The following is a 20244-nucleotide window of genomic DNA, read 5'->3' on the forward strand; positions in this document are numbered from 1 at the left end:
TGATTTATTATTATGACTATGAATAATTAATTAATTAATTGCGTTAATGGCTCGAGCGATATAGACTCGTGTCGAGTCGCGATGACTCTATATGAAGTGGATTTTTCTTTTATTTTGTGAAGCGTTTTAACTGTCCCGGCCCCGCCCACCCGCGCTCTGGCGGGGCGTGTCCTGCGTGTCCTGCGCGTCCTGCGCCACTCCACGCGCGCTGCTACCTGCTCCATTCCCGTTATTTAGGAATCACGCCGCGCAGCGCGACTCCGGGTTCCGCGGCCATGGGACGCAACAAGTGGCTGCCGCGCTGAGCCGTTCTTTTACGACGTCGGAAGCGATGGAAGTACGAGAAGAGTAGATCGAGTGGAATGTCTCAGCCTCAACCTTTCATCGGAACGCTGTTGGATCAAGACTTTTGGATTTAATGGGGAACCCCAAGAATAAAACCGCCGATGATCGCCTTTTCAAGACGTTTTTCCTGAATGGCGTGAAGAAGTTGGCGAAGTGAAGACGCGCACCAGCGAGCCCCCGAGAACTTTTTACGCATCTGAGAAGTCGCCCGAGAGCGCCCCACGATGAGGAGCTGCGGCTTCGCCTTGGCGGGCTTGTGCTGGACCCTCGTGGCGGGCAGCAGCTACTTGTTCGACGGCGGCAACGACATCCACCCCAGCTTCGTCCACCGGCGCCTGCGGACGCACGAGAAGCGCGAGATGCAGAAGGAGATCCTGTCCATCCTGGGGCTGCCGCACCGGCCCCGACCCCACCACTCCCACGGCAAGTACAACTCGGCGCCCCTCTTCATGCTGGATCTGTACAACACCATGTCCAGCGAGGGCAGGAACGAGGTGGACGGGATCCTGGACCAGTACAAGTCCGCGTTCACCACGCCGGGACCGCACCTGTCCACGTTTCAAGACAGCGCCTTCTTGAACGATGCAGACATGGTGATGAGTTTTGTAAACCTGGGTAAGTGCGTGCATTATGTGCATCATGAATAATGATCAAATAAGATGCTCAAACCAGCGTTTCGCGTGTTGTTAGTGGCCAGTGTGCTTGACTGAACCTGCGTAAAATGACGGCGTACAGCTGTAGGTATGATGCGTAATCATCAGAGGAGAATATTTCTCGCCGGCGCACGCTGCGTTTTGTTACACGCGTGGACACGAGTGGACGTGGATCCCCGCAGGCTGGCCGGTGGCAGGTGCCAGGGAGGCGACAACCGTTCCCCGCGCGAACACCCCACGACGGCGCCACGGGCACCCAGCTGCCGTGGCGCCGTCGTGGGGTGTTCGCGCGTCGTGTTCGCGCTCGAAACGTTGACCGCCTCCGGCCGAGATTCGTCTACATCCAGCGGACTCGGGCGGGGTCGCGCCACCCGCGCGAAAAGGCGCGCGCCACGGTGACCTCGGGCATCGCCACGGTGCCAAGCGACAGACGACCCTCACGGAAAGGGCAGTGCAGTCGCGCTCTGAATAAAATGTACACTGTTAGATTAGACCTGTCCGAAGAAATATGTACGTCCAAAAATGTGTGCCAAATGAGTAACATTTGAGTAGATTTCTTAGAGGTTCCATAATTATGATTTTATTTATTTTTTCTGGCTTTTATATCGGACTTATTGGTGCAGAATTACTGCCAGTTTTTACCAGTCTCACAATGAGAATTTCCCAGGACGCGCTGTGTCGGTGTCTGAAATAATGAGGAGGAGAGAGGCGGACGAGAGCGGTTTATAGAAGCTGAAATGACGTCATCATCAACACCATTCACCAAGCATCAAGTTTGGCGCAGATAGGAAGTTGTGCTTTTCCAGCAAGAATTTAAACAGACCCACAGTCTAACGTGACGGTACTAAAAAATACATTTGTGCTCATTTATACATCCATCAACTGTTTGGAAGCCATGACAATGTTTTAAGGGAGGAGAGCGGAAACATTTCCCCTTATGACGACATAAGGGGAAAAATTCCAGATCTGTCCATCTGGCAAAGCGGAATGACAAAAACATTCGTTACTCCTATCCATTGACAGGCTAGGTGACTCGTATTAATGTTAAATAATCTCACAGAGTGAAATTCTTACAATAGGGGACCTTTAAGTAATTCAGAAAAAATACACAAGTGATGTCGAACATTCTGTGCAATTTATCCAAATGACATCACATATTTAGAGGTGGGATGGCATTTTATGGCTAAAGTAAATTAAAAACATTAACCAGAGCAACAGTTTTCCAGGATATTCTGAGAGAAAATTAATGAAGAAATTAAATGTCGCGGATACGAATAACGGTTAAACGCGTTTTTGGAGAACGTCTGTTCAAGTAAATAATTGACGTCAAATGGGGCTATTCTGTGTAAATTATCCAATGACATCAGGCTGCATTTCAGGGCTCGTGCTTCTGGATTTTACGTAGCTATGGACGACGGGGACATGTGACTACACAAACCTTTCGGTATTGTTACTCTTATTATTATTAGTTTTATTTGCCTGTCTCAGTTTTTTTTCGCCACGGTTTGTTTGCACCCACATTTTTACGCATATGTCAGCCGAGCCCAAGGCCTTTCGCAATCGCCGGCCACGATGTACACTTTAGCAGTTTAAAAAAATGGGGGAAAACATCATCAGGGCGCATGATTGAATCAAGAGCCATTATGTCGGCGCTCGTGCCCGCTGCGGTGCAGAGGGCAAACAGATGCAGTCTTTGAGTCGTTTTGCAACGTTTCTTTAATTAGTGGCCCGAATGATAAAGAGGGACTGGGATCATAAACCGGTAACCACACACACACACACACACACACACACACACAAACAGAAAGCTGAAGGTATCTCCCTCCATTAGCAGTGGTGGTGTTTACAAAGGCAATCTTTTCAGACTGAGTTCAGATAAACAGAGCTGCTGCCAGACACGCTGGTCAACGAAACTAAGCTTGATGGATGCTTCTGTAGTTGGACACTGTTAAAGCGGAACACCATGATGCAACCCAAAAAAAAACGGTTGAAGGCCATGGCACCATGGGAAGGGGAGGTGCAAGATGCTTTGCTACGCTGCATGCGGATTTGGCAGTCCTTGGAAGAAAGGGGACTAAATTAGGGTTAAATCCCCAAATTTGCTTTCTCAATCTGTTGCTCAATGTGTGTTGCTTTCTCAATCTGCTTCTCGCTCAGTGGTATTCAGAGCTGCATTCAGCGGAGCAGAAAGCACTTCAGCATCCTGAAACAATGCAGGCTCTCAAAGCGGGGTCTCTCGTTTTCTCTAATTCCATAATTCAAGCCTTATGGGGCGACAGGGGCTTGTGGAACTCTGTGTAATCTGCAGTCTCCGTGAGCCCCGCTGTATGACTGACTCATGAATCATTCCGAGCACTTGTTTAGTCACATGCGCCGCTGACATATTCCAAAAAAGGGGGCAGAACATCGGGATCTGGTCAACGGGCTCGTCCCGCCTCCTTCCTCGCTCAAAAATAGCTAGTTTTCTACTGTCTGCCTGCTCGATGGTCCCACCCCTGCATAGAATGAGTCACGTCGCAACTCACAACTTGGCAGCACTAAATATAGATAAATGAGATGGGCTTAGAGGCATTTTTGGGTACTTTAAAAATAAATATGCATGCCTGAATGTACATAAACCCACCCACAGCCTCACAGCACTTGTATATCAAGCTAGTCCAACACATTTAGCAATTATCCAAACGCAATTCTGTTTGTGTTGGCCCGGTGATTTCTTTAAAGTAGATTTGTCCGTGCAGGTCTTGTTCGGTGTGACCAGCGTGCGGCATTTTGTTCAGAAGAAGAACAAGCCGAGGTGCTACTGTAGAGTGGCCGTGCCGGCCCTCGTCCACTGTCAGCCGTGGATGAATGGAAGAACGTCACCGGCTCTGGTTGAGCAGGTCTGCTGGTAGGTGCTGTGGACAGTGGGTGGGTGCGCACTGTTCACCCGCAGGATATGGGCAATGGGACGTGGGGCGAGCGCAATCTGACGAAGCATCTGTTGGAAGTGCTGGGAGATCCATGCGACTGCCGAACAACAGGCGCATTCTGTGCAGATAGAAGTATGAGGCGCACACTGCTCACAAATCACAGAGGCGCGCGCTCTGGTGCGGTGGGACTGGTGGGACGGCTACTGGTGATTCAGAAGTGATCCAGGTGACTCAGTCCAAAAGCCCAGCACAAGAGAACAGCTGCGGCACAGCAGGCTGTAGGACAAAGTTCAGGGTGAAGTCAATGTTGTCATTTAAAAAATATAGAAGATTGATATACTCTTGGACAAAAGGGACTGTGACTGTTTTGGACTCTTAAATGAGCAAGTGCACATTTTGGTTACATTCTGTTCCTATATCCTATAATATTCCCACCATTCTACTAGTGTTTTGCCCCACCCTAAAAAAATCTACTATTTCTTATTAAATATTATTATTCATAACTCAGCTCCAGAACTCTCCACGGCTTGTGGTTAAGAGTGGATAAAATGCTCATCACAAAGTCTTAAGCATTTGATCACTCATTGCACTATATACTATACTACATCAACCAATCAGTCACCTCGCTTCTCACTGGTTTTCTTTTTTATTGTCTTCACCCCAAAAATAAGACAACTACCCCCTTTTCAAGACAAAATATTGTATTTGGTGCCATCTATCAACATAACTGGGAAAATGTATTAAATTAATATCCATTTTATGGTTCTTTTGAGACCATTTTTGTTTGAAACACCACATGTATGTCTGCTTTATTAGGGGTTTGAGGTTGGGGGCGCGTCGCTGTTTTCAGTGAGCAGGTCTTTTTCCACCTGGTTTGAAGCCACGCAGCTGTGATCCGTAGATGCTCGTCTTGTACCGCTTCAGTCCACCAGCGGAACCCTCATTCCATCTCCACACCCCAAAGCACTACAATGGGTGGCTTGTCACCGGCCCACTTAGCAAAGTCAACAACCGCCCCCATTCGGGATTACCATACCGCTGTCCCAAGCTTCAGGACTCAAAGGCAGACCCGCAGACAGAACTTCAAGGCAGGGGGGGGGCTTCATGAGCTTAGGTGGAAGGTCTAGACAATCCAGGCTTATTCTGAAATGTAGTTTGCCCTCCTCTCTCCAAATCTCAGGTAAGCCATTTATTTTGCACCAGAACTTGTCCTTAAGCCCCGGCTCTGTCAAATAATTAGCTGGCCTCGATCAAAGAGTTAATTGTTTGATGCAGGGGCTTTTTTGCACAATCCTCCTGGAAAGACTTCCTGTGGCCCTTTGGACAAAAGCAGGGGTAAAATCACGTCTGTGTGTTTCGAACATGGTGTTAACGTGGAAATTAGGAAAAGAATTCCAGATATGCTTGCCCGAATAAAGGCTCTTGTCCCCCGGCGTGACTCAAAAGCATAAACACCTACATTTTTTATTACACCGACAGACCAAGGTGTATGTCCCACACATCCATTCACTTCATTCAGGGCTACAATGGCCAATAGGACATTCTTTAATGCTGTAACTCGGCATCCAGGATTATTTTTCCTTGTGTGCCTTGGGGAGGCAGAAACTCATTGTATCTCCAGTTTTTGCCAGGCCTTGTGTGTGTATCGTGTTCCTAATCCTTTTAACATGCAGCGCTCCGACAAACCTAGCAGCTGCGCGTCGTGCTGTTTGCTTTCAATTAAACTTCAGCACTCGTAAAATATCCCTTGGCGTCTACCGCAGTTTGTTCAGGAGACACCAAAGGTCCCTTTAAGACATAAACATTTTCAAACAGTGATTATCTTCCAAGGAATGTGACTTTTAATCTGCTGGTGGAGATATATAGTTGCTCGTTTGTGCGCACACGGGGCTGGAATTGATGTCGGCGAGGTCAGGAGATAACCGTTTTTTTTTTTTTTTTAAGTCAGTGGCGGCAGTGAATTCCTTGATGAAATCGCTCACTGTCACGCCATACCTGCCCAACTTCACACGTCCGCTGCTGCCGGTCCTCGCTGAAAGCTCCCGAGAAACCTGGGTGCTGGCTTCGGGTGACGACAGCCAGTGGGGCCGATAAGGGTTTCAGACGGTAACGGTACAGATAACCCCGGCAGAACATCTGATCGCAGCTCCCGCCTCCTCCCCGTAGATCACGCCATGTGCAGGCTTGTGCTTCCCTGGCTGCGCCGACACACCAGAATCCCCGAGATTAAGCGTGCTTTCTGCATGTCGCCATGGTCGCCGCCGCTGACTGGGCTCGGCCCTGAGTGCCCACTCTGCCTTTCATGTCTGCTCTGCTCTTCTCTCCTGGCTTAATTCCATTGGAAATCCGTCACGGTGCATGTGGCGGTAAAGTACAATTCCAGTGTGTGCTTTGAGGAGTAATTAATCACCGGCTCAGCAGGATATGATTGAGAAATGAATTTCCACCAAACCTTCCAGGACACCAAAATAGAAGGAGGGCACTGGAGAAAGACCAGGTGTGGATTCTGTAGAACCTAGAGTGGGAGTTAAATATTTATTACATGTTTTTTTACATCTGAGAATAAAGAGACAGAAGTCAAAATGCAGAATCATATCATCTTTAGGGCACTGACCTAAATGCGTGCTTTAAATATTGCTTTGAAAGAATTCTTTGAAACATTCACAGCTTGTTGGGAACCTTTTGGACAAATGAGGACAATCTGAATAATAAATTCAATTTTCAAATAATAAATGTTTCACTTGTTCTATGGATTCACAAAGCAAACCACTTTCGTTAGGGTCTCCTATTCAGACCCGACAGCTAAAAACATCATGTTCAGTGTAGCCTGAGCCCAACAGTAATTTATAAGGACAGCTAATTTATATATAACCCATCTTAACCACTTCTTACAGAGTTTTTGTTTTGTTACATTCATCCCACAATGAACTTTCGTTCTTTCAACCTTTTCTCCCCACATTTCTGACATAAACTGAGGACGTTTTTTCTTTCCCTTAAGAGGAAATGTGAAAGTGTCACACGCAGTCTCATTAGACATTTTTTTTTTTTTTTTGAATGAACCAACTGTTAGTTGCAGAATTCCCGGTGTTGTTCCCTTTACGGCTCTCCCCTTTCTGAAATTCTTCCTACAAATTGCAATCAAAGATTGTGTGTGTGAGCGGTAAACAGGGTCATTAGCGAGTTGAGATTTCAACGTGACCCGAATGAAAACTTCATCAAACTAAGGGTGATGCTCCTTTAATTAGTTCTGAAGATCTGAGTGATGAATGATTCCAGCAATGGCCAAGGACGTACAGACGTATAGCTTTTCTGAGCCAGACCTATAATTATGGGGCGAATGAAGGCCAGAACATGAATTTTGTAAAACTGTCACATATAAGCTCTGAGTTCTGGAAAGCTCACGCCGGTTGACGGATCAGTATGTCTTGCTTAATTTTGACAAAGAGCAGGTCTCGTGTTTTTTTTTTTTTTTTTTTTGCAGCCATGTGCTTTACATGTCGGACCCTGTTCAGCGTTTTGTTGACTGTCTCTTGGACCCCGGCAGCCATGAGAAAAGTGTGAGGTGACTTAGTGTCATGTAACCAGCCCCAGAGTTGAGTCATGCCCAGTGCCGTGATTTATAGCCACTCAATTAAACTGGCTGTGAACAGCCCGTGGACATGTGGCATGAAGAAATAAAGGTGGCGGTGGACAGAGAGGTGATTTAAATGCTGGGAGGGCAGAGACGGAAGAGAGGGAGGTGTGGGTGTCCGTATGTGTAGTTCCCCTTGTTAGGGATGAAGACGTTGACAGGGAAGGCAGGGTAGAGGGAGGGGCCTGAATCCCTCTCCTCCTCGCTGTCGTGGAGGAGTGCACGAGGAGGACATGCCTGAAACAACAACCCCACCCACCCTCGGACCAGAGTGCAATGCTCCCTGCTCCCCTCTCTTTCTCTTTCACTCTTCCTCGCTCGTTACTCCTCCTCCCTAAGACTGGTCTGACTAATTTACGAGGCCCGAGATAGTGGAGGGACAGCCTCTCCAAACAAGATAGGGAACGAAAAAACAAAAGTGGAGATGACGGCCAGAGATGGTGCCGGGATCCCGCTCCATGTGCTGCATTCCAATGGAGCGGTCACTAATTCCTGCAATTCTCCCGCAACTATACTCTAAACAGAATTCACAGCATGTACGGGCACAGAAGAGGAGCTGCAGCGAACACCAGATGTGTTCAGTAAAGCTGTAGTTATCTGGATATACTAACAGTGAAGGAAAACCGGTGAACCCCTGACAGGGTTGTGGCGGCCAAGGCTCATTGATGAACATGGGGAGTGCAGGGCGGCCCATGTTACCTGATCCAATAGATCTACTGTAGTTCAAATTGCAGAAAAATGTTCACAATGGTTCACATAGAACGTGTGGGACTGCAGACCGGTCAGATACCACAGGTATCAGAGGTTCAGTGGAGACCAAGTATATCTCCCATTTCATACAGCAACGTATCACTTTGCTCAAATCCCTTGAGATCTCATCAGTCCAAATTGTGGGTCTTCAACTCAGGGGCAGTGGTAATCAGAAGGTTGCCGGTTCGATTCCTGATTCACCAAGGTGCCACTGAGCAAAGCACTGTCCCCAAACACTGCTCCCCGGGCGCCTGTCATGGCTGCCCACTGCGCACTAAGGGTGATGGGTTTAAAAGCAGAGGACATATACATGCTGTGTATCACAATGACAATCACTTCACTCGAACTCTGGGCCGCAAACCCAAATCCAGGCCTGGTTTTCAGTTCTCCCAGGTAGTTACTGATTCTGACTGGCCACAAGGGCCTCACACCTGACTCACAGGCAGAAGACAAATCCAGGTCTAAGGACTGCATGTGCATCACCGGTCGGATGTGAGTTGACATCTCGTTTTCCAGGCTAGAGGTAAAAAGTTTCAGCCAAGTTGCTTTGATGGATCTTTAGAGCAGCTTTGCTGTTCCAGGCCTTCTAACAGCATACTGGTCTGCTCAGAGTTTCCGTTGAGTATAGAAAGGAGGCTCAGAAACCGTACATTAGAAAGGGATGGTGGTGGGGGAGGCGGTGAGAGAGACACTCTGGCCCTCCGACTCGCGGCTCTGGAATGCAAGCCACCAATATTTTGACTTCTTCTTTGGAAACAGCTGCGTTTCCTTTTTCAAAGATATTTTTTCCTTATTTATCGGATCCCCGAGGAGAAATCCATCTCGGCTGTCTGACACGGGCTTCCTCCACTAAATCTGAGAGCGCTCAGGCCTGCCTGCTGTTCAGACACACACCTGCTGCAGCCGGCACCAGATCGCTCTAGCAGGTCTGGCTGTACGGCACACAAGCACACTCCTCCTCCGCTCCTGCGCTCCCTCCCTCCCTCCGTCCTCCTGTCTCTCGGCCCGTGCCCCTCGCTTACACACAAACACACCCGCTCCAGGGACCTGCCCTCAGATGACACAGCCTTGGCAGGCCTTTAAAACAGGAGAGGGCCGCGAAAATTAGACTATGCAATTTGGGGCGGCGCAGAGAGAGAGAGAGAGAGAGAGAGAGAGAGAGAGAGAGAGAGAGAGAGAGAGAGAGAGCGTCAGAAACCGCAGAGCATGTCTTTGTTTGAACGTACCTTGTTTTTTTATGGAAGCAAAAGTAGCGAGCAGCGGGGGAGGCATTTTTAAATAGGGATCAGTTCTTCCAGGCCATCAGGAACCTGTAGTCTTCTGCTGTATAAATTATTAAGTCAATAAACAGAAGCATGAAGGAATAAAAAAAAAAAAACACGATGAATAGCAAATCTAGATTTATAATGATGTTTGCGTTGCATAGCAAGTTTCAAATTTAATATTGAAAAGGTGTGTGTGATAAGGGACATTACAGATCACTAATTAAATCAGGGGTGATTCACAGGTGGCCTGTCTTGGTGAAATTTTGGGGGTAACCTGTACAGACTGATTGTTTGTAAGTACTATATTAATAACTTGCCAGCTGTCAGCCATAGCCCCAAAACCACTTACTTACATGTTTAAATATTTTTTGTTTAATTAACGTTTTATTTTATTTAATGTTTAATTTCATGTTTCACGTTAAATTAAATGCTTTTTTTTTAGAGTAGTGATTTGGCCATATGGCCAGCATGCATGTATTGGTATTTCTAGCATTTGACCAAAACCATCTGGGACACTTTTTGTGTTTCAACTGATCTCATAACCCTGATCACATGACAAAGTAAAAGCCATGTCTGTGTAAGCATATGGCAGATGGACAGTGAACCTTGAACCAGTCTAAAGGTCTTGTAAACAAGATGAGCTCCTCTCTACTGTACAGGCCCATTGCATAAGCGCTGACTCTCCATCTTGTCCGAGCTTAAGTGCGTGCAAAGATGTTCATCTACGAGTTCAGGGTTCATGTTGCTAAAGGCTTGATGTTACTTGATCACTGCTTTGTCGAGATTAAGTGCCTGAAAACCTCATTTCATGGCTGTCAGATTTTAGGCCCGCGCTCCATAGTGTTATGTGGACATCCTCTTTTGTGTGACTGCCAAATCTAAAGTACCATTCGTCTGTCCTGAATATGTTATGTCAGCTGCTCCCTTGGAGTTTTCTTTCATCAATGGCCCTATATGTTCAGGAACTGGAAAAGAACGGTAACGTTTATTTTTTGAGGCCATTTCCTTAATTTTATGGAATTTCCCTGAGATCCATAAAAGCTGTTATTATATTTGTTGACAGGCCACTGGCTCGCATCAATTGGGAAAGGGTGACTTTACAGGATCAGCCAACAAACTCTAGCTGTCAGTGACCCTGTCTTGTTTAGAACGGCTGAGGACACACTTTGTTTGTTTACGGCCCAACAATGCGAGGCCCGGGATGTGAAATCTCCCAGTGACATGGAGGTATGAGGGGGGTGACTGCTGCTTTTCAGCACCGAGATGATGGCGCTCCAGATAGTCGCTGTGGGTTACATCCAGATCGCGTCAACCACACAGGCACGTCTTTTAGCACAGTCCTCGCTGGGCTGCAATTATCACCAATTATCCATGCTTTCTGGATACCCCGGGATTGCAAAATCTGAGAAGTACGTCCATATTTCATTTCTCCGGGCATGGAATCTGGTGCTGATGGACGAGACGGAGGAGAAAAATGTGCCCTTGCAGTCATTGGCTTTTATTTCTTCTCAAATAAGTTCACTCTCTGGGAGTTAGGTGAAGATACGGCTGGTAATGGTGGAAATGGTCATGGGTTCATGGACCTGCTGAGAGTTTTTGGAATTCTTCCACCCGTTTCACACTGTTCCCTCTGTAAACATGACATATCGCTGTTGCACCCACGAGTGTGTCTTGGGCCATGGGGGTGTCCAGGGAGGTTGTAAACTGGCGTTCCGCTCCGTGACCCATGCCCAGCTGAGTGATGACACGCAGGCAAACTTTGAAGCCAGCCCCGGTTCAGAGAAGCAGATCAGAGGAAGCGGCGAAAATGTCCTGGGATCCCCTTCCCTCTCCTGAAACCCAGCTACCTCCCAGCTGCCACACTACAAAGCTGCATGACCAGCAGGATGTGGAAACAGGACCCCTGGGGGTCTCCAGCATGACAAACTCTGAAAAATCGGAGGACTGGAAATCAGTTTTCACTTGTGGTGTTGCTTTTCACCAAGACTTGTTTGACTTTTGAACTGTGGCAACAAGACAAAAATCACCTGAAACCACCACCTTTAGAAGAACATTTTTGTGCTACCAAGTCAGAGGTTGAAGCAGATCTGGTTCTGACATTGGTGCACAACAAGCGTACCCCCAGAATTTCCCAAGAAATACCACGCTGATAAAGCCTTTAATTATGACTGTGGAGCAATTAGCCTGTAGTTCGAGAGGGTCCCCTCCAGGGCAGTAAAATCCAAGAGCAAAGCTGGCGAGGATCGGACTATAATTACATAAACACATATGAATTCCACTCGTGCCTCAGGCCACTGTGCATTTTTATTGGTTAAACCATTGGAGATGTCTTTTGAGACTTTTCACATCTGACTTTCATGAGGTGCAAAAAGTATGGAGTATAATTGTAGGCCTTGCGTTAAGTCTCACGGCTTCTCGCCCAAATTTGTGGCAACAGATTTGCAAGATGGAGGAATAATTAAAGAGTCCAAAAGAGTGATGAAGTCTGCTTCCTCGTTAAGATTTTAAGAATTCTTTGCCCAAATAATCATTGTGGGAAAGGTGATTAGTCCAAAATCAAATATACAAAATAAACCTTCAGAGGACGGTTGCTTGAAAAAGAGAAGTTATTAGTTTGGAAACTGTAGTGAAGCTAAGTAAGATGTGAAACGTCTTAATGGAGCAGGCAGCTTTATTCTCCATCAGGGCTGTGAGGCAGTAAACCTTTTCACAGCACTGAATTGCAAACATAAATAATCAGGCTTCTCCCCGCTGACTCGAGTGCTACTGGGTGTTCTCCTCTCAGCCTTCGGGCCGCCGCGCCATTAGTCAGCAGAAACCGGCCCGCCGAACCGATCCCCCTCGCGCCTGGATCCCCAGCCGTGGAATATGGGTCAAAGGAACAATGTGGCATGGCAGCTGCAGCGCCCCGTGCATGGCAGACCATCAAAAGCCTTCTTCAAGAAAGGCAGCGTGCGGAGTGTGGTGGGCGGGTAGGCGGTACATTGTGGTCAGGCATTGGATGCAGATGACCACTCGGTCCTTCCGTGTTGGGGACGCTCTGGAAAACATTTAACGTGCGCGACTCAGCTGACCGCCGACCACAGAGCAGCGCGCTCCGCCTACCACCCAGAGTCATCGGCATCTTCTGCCATTCCTTGAAGCCACTTGCTTCTTTCATTTTGCTCCCTCGGTCCCTCCTTCAGTTTGTCCATGTGTCAGTCAATTCTCTGTTTTCTCCGAGCTCCCTCTCTCTTTCTGAGGTTCTCCTTTTTTCTGAGTTCCTGTTTTCTCCCCCATCTGTCCCTCTTTCTCTCTCTCTCTGCTGGAGTTCTGTCCATTTTCTGAGTTGTTTTCCACAGCTGGTCTGTGGGTCAGAGCTCCTCCTGTGTCGTGCTGTGTGGGCTAATGACAATAGCACAGAGACACTGGAGGCAGATGTTATGCAGGTGAAATCAAAAGATCAACCCCAATTATAACCCTAATTTTTACACCCCCCTCCTCGTTTTTTCCCTCCTCAATACCAGATTCAAGTGTTCCTCTTCTTTACCTTCCTGTCTTCCCCTCTCTTCCCGTGTCTTCTATTTCCCCCTCTTTCCCACAAGGAAAGGTATTTGTGAGGAAGACTAACGCCCACACAAAGCTGGAAACCAAGTGAAGACATTCCGTCTTAAGTCGATTGCATCCTTCCCCAATTTTCTGTCTAACTCATATGTGAACTTTTCCTCTGATGATGTGGAAATTAATCTTTTATTTTGTTCTTGGTGGCCAATACAGTAAGTTCCTCTCTCCAATCTGGATTTGCTTGAACTTTTCTCTCTCTCATTAGAAAGTTGTGATCTTTCTTAATTTCTTCCACTGAGAATAAGGAAGTCATTTGCACGTTTATGGCTCTTGGAGAGAGTTCAGCTCCTGTTAATGTGTCTGTCATTCCTAAGGCCTGTGTATCACTGAACCTGAACCTTGAGGACACTTGAGGATGAGAAAGGAAATCCTGGGCACCTTTTGAGTGTGTATTCAGTGTGTATTTTGAGTCTGTATACTAGATGTCCCTTTGGGCACCTCTCATAGGTGTCAGCCATGGTTGGTCAGTTAGACTTAAGAAGACAGGACAAGGACGAAGTCCCTCAGGGCCCACTGCTAAGGCCCCTGCAAATTCCACCTTGGTCAGTAATTAGGAACACATGCTGGGAAGATGGGGTTCCTCATTGCTTGTTTGAGGGCAGAGATCTGGGGAAGTCCCCACTGTCCCCACTATAAGCCCTTCAAGCAGCTTCTGCAATTCATCAAACCGGGCAGAGCCCCGCTCGCTTCTGTGCTCCTGTTCTACCCCTCAGCACCACAATTTAATTAACTTCTCAGGGATTTTTTTGTTCTCTTCTGGGGATGCAGGAAATGGGATGAGAGTGTGGGCTCCCCACCTCACACAGAAGGCATGGGAATCCAATCAGAATCGAACACTTCATCCCAGCTCTGACTTGTGGGGCATCCGGCTGGACTTGTACTTATGTGGCGAGAAATACGACCCATGAACCAGTCCTGGGAAACAGAGGGAAGGGTGGTGGTGACATAACTTGGGGGTGGGGCTGCTGCTATGGCTCTCATCCCCTGCTATCCTCCCTCTTTCTCTAAGGGGCTATGAAGCACTGTGGGGAAGCTGGCCTGTCAAGACAGGTCTTTACTGTGGGAAGATCTATCAACAAACTGAGAAGTACTTTCTTGTAGAAAAAAACTTCCCCACATCTGCTCATTTTCTGAAGTGGTTATATATACACTGCTCAAAAAATAAAGGGAACACTTAAACACCACAGTGAAACTCCAAGTCAGTCTCACTTCTGTGAAATCAAACTGTTCACTTAGGAAGCAACACTGATTTACTATCAATTTCACATGCTGTTGTGCAAATGCAATAGACAACGGGTGGAAATTATAGGCAATTAGAGACATCCCCAATAAAGGCGTGGTTCTGCAGGTGGTGACTACAGACCACTTCTCAGTTCCTGTGCTTTCTGGCTGATGTTTTGGTTACTTTTGAATGCTGGCGGTGCTTTCACTCTAGTGGTAGTATGAGACGGAGTCTGCAACCCACAAGAGGGCACATCAATGCAATCTGTGGCAAGAAGGTTTGCTGTGTCTGTCAGCGTAGTGTCCAGAACATACGGAGATGGGCCAGTACATCAGGAGACTAGGAGGAGGCCTCAGGAGGGCAACAACCCAACAGCAGGACTGCTACCTCCACCTTTGTGCAAGGAGGAACACTGCCAGAGCCCTGCAAAATGACCTCCATGAGGGTGGTATGCGAGCCCGACATCAACAGGTGGGGAATGGGCTTACAGCCCAACACCATGCAGCACGTTTGGCATTTACCAGGGAACACCAGGATTGGCAAATTTGCCACTGGTGCTCTGTGTTCAGATTCACACTGAGCACATTTGACAGTCGTCACAGAGTCTGGAGACACCATGGAGAACGTTCTGCTGCATTAAACATCCTCCAACATGACCGGTTTGTCAGTGAGTCAGTTATGGTGTGGAGTGGCATTTCTTTGGGTGGCTGCACAGCCCTCCATGTGCTTGCCAGAGGTAGCCAGACTGACATTAGGTACCAAGATGAGATCCTCAGACCCTCTGTGAGACCATATGTTTGTGCTGTTGGCCCTGGGTTCCTCCTAATGCAAAACAATGCTAGACCTCATGTTGCTGGAGTGTCAGCAGTTCCTGCAAGACAAAGGCATTGGTGCTATGGACTGGCCTGCCCGTTTCCCAGACCTGAATCAAATTGCGCACATCTGGGACATCATGTCTCTCTCCATCCACCAACGGCACTTTGCACCACAGACTGTACAGGAGTCGGCAGATGTTTTAGTCCAGGTCTGGGAGGAGATCCCTCAGGAGACCATCTGCCACCTCATCAGGAGCATGTCCAGGCGTTGTAGGGAGGTCATACAGGCACGTGGAGGCCACACACACTACTGAGCCTCATTTTGAAAGTTGGATCAGCCTGTAGTGTGTTTTTCCACTTCATTTTTAGTGTGACTCCAAATCCAGATCTCCATGGGTTGATAAATTGGATTTCCATCAATAATTTTTGTGTGATTTTATTGTCAGCACATTCAACTATGTAAAGAACAAAGTATTTAATAAGAATATTTCATTTATTCAGATCTTGGATGTTTAATTTTTGAGCAGTGTTTATATACAAATGTATCATGTAAAAGCAGGTATTTATTGAAAATAAATTAAATGAAATGCAAACGTGAGATCATTTAAAACTGATTTAAAATGATTCAGAAATGTACTAAATGTGCCATGATTATTCTACTCTGGATATAGCCCGTAATACTTTTGAAGTGTAATATAACACTTCAAAATGAAATTAGGTAATTAAAAGAACATTCTAGTTGTGATTTAATGAACCTCGTGTCTCTCTTTTGCACAGTGGAGTATGACCGTGAGTTGTCCCCAGAGAGACACCACCACAAAGAGGTTAAGTTCAACTTATCCCAGATCCCAGAGGGGGAAGCTGTGACAGCCGCCGAATTTCGGATCTACAAGGAGTGTGTCAGCCGGGCGTTCCGCAATGAGACTTTCCTCCTCAGCGTCTACCAGGTGGTTGGGGAGCATCCAGACAGGTACCGAAATTAGAAACATCTTGCTCACCTTAAGCAAAAAAAATAGCATCTCTGTGCACATAAGAACTATTTTCTCTGAGGCAGTACTATCTTGCAGCTATGTGGGTCCGTCACGTGATATATGTGAATCTGGGACATGTGGAAATGCCAACAGTTTTTTTCTTCATCACTTTGTTACTCTTGGGGGATGGCCCGTCTGATATTTGTTTATGCTGTCTTATCTCATACGGCTTCCAAAGAGTTGTTTCTTTCAAATACCATGACAACAAAGTTGTGTGTTTGGACCACACATGTTGAGATATAGGGAATATTCAATTTGTACAAATTGTTGTGACCTGATTTGAAGATCATTTTGTTTCAGCACGAACCACATAAAAGCATCTCTTGGCCCTTTACTACAGAATCCAAATGATAAATGATCCCAGGTGTGAGATTATCCACTATTTAACCACAAATGAATGTGATTTACCCAATCAGATTTCAGAACCAGACCTAACGGACATCTTTATGGTAGGAGGTTGTTTGGGTGTGTTGAGTTCACTTTGCTTCTTTGCTCTGTGGGAGCCAGACTTCCAAACTGCTGTGCTCTTTATGTAGATGCAGGAAAGACCACAGTGTCTGACAGAAATAGCTTGACTTTACCATAAAGAAGAGAGCCAGGCCAACAAACGTCAGACATTTGCATTGCGGGCAGGGGAAGGGACAGCTCCTAGGATCAAACTGAGGCAATGCTTGGATGTAGTATGAACTATTGGTAGAGAGCCTCCCTGATTGACAGAGAGTGTTACGATTATACCTTTGTAAAAATAAGAAAAGGGCACTGAAAGCTGCCTGGATATTTCTGCCTTATAAAAAGATGGGGTTCATCCAGCCTTATTTTCCTCAGTTTGTTCATTTGTCCGTAGTCTATATCACGGGGTTCTCGTTTTCTACATTCCTTGAATTTTACAGAAAGTCTTTGTTTGATGTTGTTTGATCTGGGAATATATCTCAATTACTACATTATTGTAGAACAATGCTCTCTTTAAAGCAAATTTTAGTTTGATCTGTAGAGCTAGCTATTTTGTTCTTACAAATCCTCTGAGTTGTGTATGTTACTGAACAGATTCATTTGTTTTTCAAGTCTTAATTACACCTCACAATATTTCATTAATATATTTAACATATAGGCACAGCTGTGGTGTTAGATAATGAATGACCAAATGTATTAATTTGATATTTAGTTCTGTGTTAAAATAAGTAATAAAATGTAGAATTGGTGTACCAACTTCAGTAGAAGTTCTACATGCCTTCAGTGAGAAAACACATTGAATGAGAAGGTGTGTCCAAACTTTTGGCCTGTACCACAAGGAATGACCTGCACTATGTCCATTACCACTTTGTAGAGTGGTTTGGCTTAACAGGCCACCACATAAAGTTGACGGAAGCATCTAGAATGTCCCTAGGCTAAAGTGGGCCGTTAGAGAATATAGTCACAAAACACCGGGGAGTCCAGGTTTTATAAGTTACCTGTGGCCTCTGGCTAAGAGCCATGGCTGTTCTGTGGTGCTACATTATGAGTCAGCAGTCTCACGCAGAGCTGGGTGGAGGTACAAACAGGAGAGGGCCACTTCACAGTGAGGCCCTCAGAACGGTCCTAATTAATGACCAATAAGGATGGTCCACCGATGCGTGACTCCAGGGGCATTCCCCGAACACCTGGATGATTGTGCTCTTTGAAGTGCTTTGCACAGTGTTATTACTGTAATGGGGATGGATTTCTTTGTGATGCTGGTGTCATCTGCTTCTGAACCCAGTGCCCTATGTTTCCAGTTTGGACGAGTCACTGGCTTTTTGGTTGCAATTGGCGAGAGACGTCCATTTTTAGTTTTATACTTTTTTATGGTCGTGTAGCATCCAAAATGCAACTGTAATTTCTTTCCCTCGAGAGGATGATTACAGCACATGGACAGTGACCTGCATGTATGGGAGAAGTTAATTGTAGTTGTCCCATTGGAAGAATGTGTGGTAGAGTGTGAGAATGATTTCAATGGGAAGGGCTTGGCCAGTTGGAGCTCTTCATATTCTTTGCAAATGATGGATTGTTTTATGAGCATTTTTGCGGGGAGGGTTTGTCTGCAGTCGTGTTTATAATTCTAGTTCATTTGGATGCATGGGCAGAAAAGTCACAATTCCTTTAGTTGGAAGGTACATTGTGATAACACTGATGACATAACGATTTGTGGAGTTAATCATGTATAGCTTGGTTGGAGCCTGTAGTTATTTGTTAAAACTTCTTTCCTCAGGGATGCCGACCTCTTCCTGTTGGAATCTCGCCGGCTGTGGGCTTCGGATGAGGGCTGGTTGGAGTTTGACATCACGGCCACCAGCAACTTGTGGGTGATGAGCCCCAACCACAACCTTGGCCTCCAGATCAGGATAGAGACTGCCAGTGGTATGTTCTGGACACTTGACTCTCTCACAAGTCATCGCTAAATAATCCGAAAGAAATCTGAAATATTTTGCTTCTGTCTATGCAACACAGGGCGGAGCATCAGCCCTAGGGAAGCAGGACTGGTAGGGCGCAATGGTCCTATAGAGAGGCAACCTTTCATGGTGGCTTTCTTCAAAGTGAGTGAAGTGCATATCCGCTCTACTCGATCCACTGGCTCTAATGGCAGGCGGCGCCAGCAGAGCCGCAATCGCTCCACCCAGCCACAGGAGGCACCCAAGGGACAATCAGGTTAGTCTTACAATTACAAATTAAATAATAACAATTAAAATAAGGTTGTTTACCAATAAAATTACTGTTTTTTGTAAAGGGGGACACCGACATTTGTACATTGATATAATGCTAAAAATAACGTTGATTATACATGTTATGCAATTATGTTATGTTATGGCATAACTGCTTAGCATACACCTCTTACTGGTTTTTAGCATTGATTGCATCCTTGCATTGCTTCTAGGTTTGATCTTCAAAATCATTTACATAACACCTTTAGAAAAAAATGATTAGTGAAGACCAGTCTTTAAATATATTTTTTCATTTTGCCATTTTAGTCCTAGTGTCTTAGGCTTAAGTGTAATTGTCTACCACTGAAGAATGCAAGACATTTCTACCACCATGTGTAGCTTCTGCTCCTTATTACGCTGCCTCTTTGAGGTGGTCTTTGTGAGTGGAATGATTGACAGGTCACACAGATTTATTTTAATACCTACTTAATCCAATGCAAATGTTGCATGTGAAACCTGGAGGTCAGCCTTGGAAATGTTGACTTTATGACATCACTCAGAAGATTTCAGCAGGTTCCCAGTTGCTATTCATCAAAGGTGCTGTGCACGGATGGTTGCAAGAAAAATCCCAGAGGGAAAAGCATTGAAAGATCAACAAACTTCTATTTTTTATGATTTATTATATTTGACCTATAATTCATTGTTAATGATTAAAATATAAGAAGGAACTTTCTGTTTTTGGTCACTCGCTGTGATGTGAGAGTTTGACCACCTTTTTATTATGTCACTCTGCTGATTTCCAGTAATCCCTCAAATTTATGACAGTACAATTAACCAGCAGGCACCAGGAGCCCTTCCTCCTTCACCACGTGTGAGCTGGACACCTTGAGGTTCTCTTCCGCAGCACAGTAGTGGCTGCAGAATTCGAAGCACTTAAAACGTGCACGCTACATGCTCCGGCTAATGAGGAAAATCTGGTTAATTTGCCCCGAAGGACTGGATTTTCATCAATCATGCTCTCCTGTACCACTTGGGATGTGTGGAGCATAAATATTTAGATTCCACAGAGGACATTGCAAGGCCCTTGCGACAGCCATCCTTCTGTGGCTTTGTCAGTGGAGGCATATGGTTTCAATACAGCATCACTCATCTGTCACCCCAAGGATGGCTTGAAAGGGGCGCATCCCACTGTATCTCTCCAGGACAACACAAGTGGCCTATTGTTCTCCCTTCGGAGGGTCCAGCACATGCTGGCAACCGCTAGTCTCTTGCATAGATCTTGCATTCAAATCTACAATTCAGACTGAGTAGAGTGCGTACAGCTCTTTCATAAGCCTTAAAATAATAGAAAACACAATGCGACACC

At 46.0% G+C, this 20244-nt stretch overlaps 1 protein-coding gene across 1 annotated transcript in view; it reads left to right on the forward strand.

Annotated features, from left to right (window-relative positions):
• The first annotated feature begins 134 nt into the window (after positions 1–134).
• Positions 135–20244, forward strand: part of bmp6 (bone morphogenetic protein 6) — a 26045-nt gene continuing 5935 nt past the window's right edge. The window contains exons 1-4 of the mRNA XM_028964957.1: positions 135–960; positions 15971–16163; positions 18449–18597; positions 18688–18885. Of these exons, the coding sequence (XP_028820790.1) occupies positions 570–960; positions 15971–16163; positions 18449–18597; positions 18688–18885 (931 nt within the window). The 5' untranslated portion in view covers positions 135–569. The remainder of the gene's footprint in view (positions 961–15970; positions 16164–18448; positions 18598–18687; positions 18886–20244) is intronic.

This window comes from Denticeps clupeoides, chromosome 2, assembly GCF_900700375.1.
Source record: "Denticeps clupeoides chromosome 2, fDenClu1.1, whole genome shotgun sequence".
Lineage (NCBI taxonomy): Eukaryota > Metazoa > Chordata > Actinopteri > Clupeiformes > Denticipitidae > Denticeps > Denticeps clupeoides.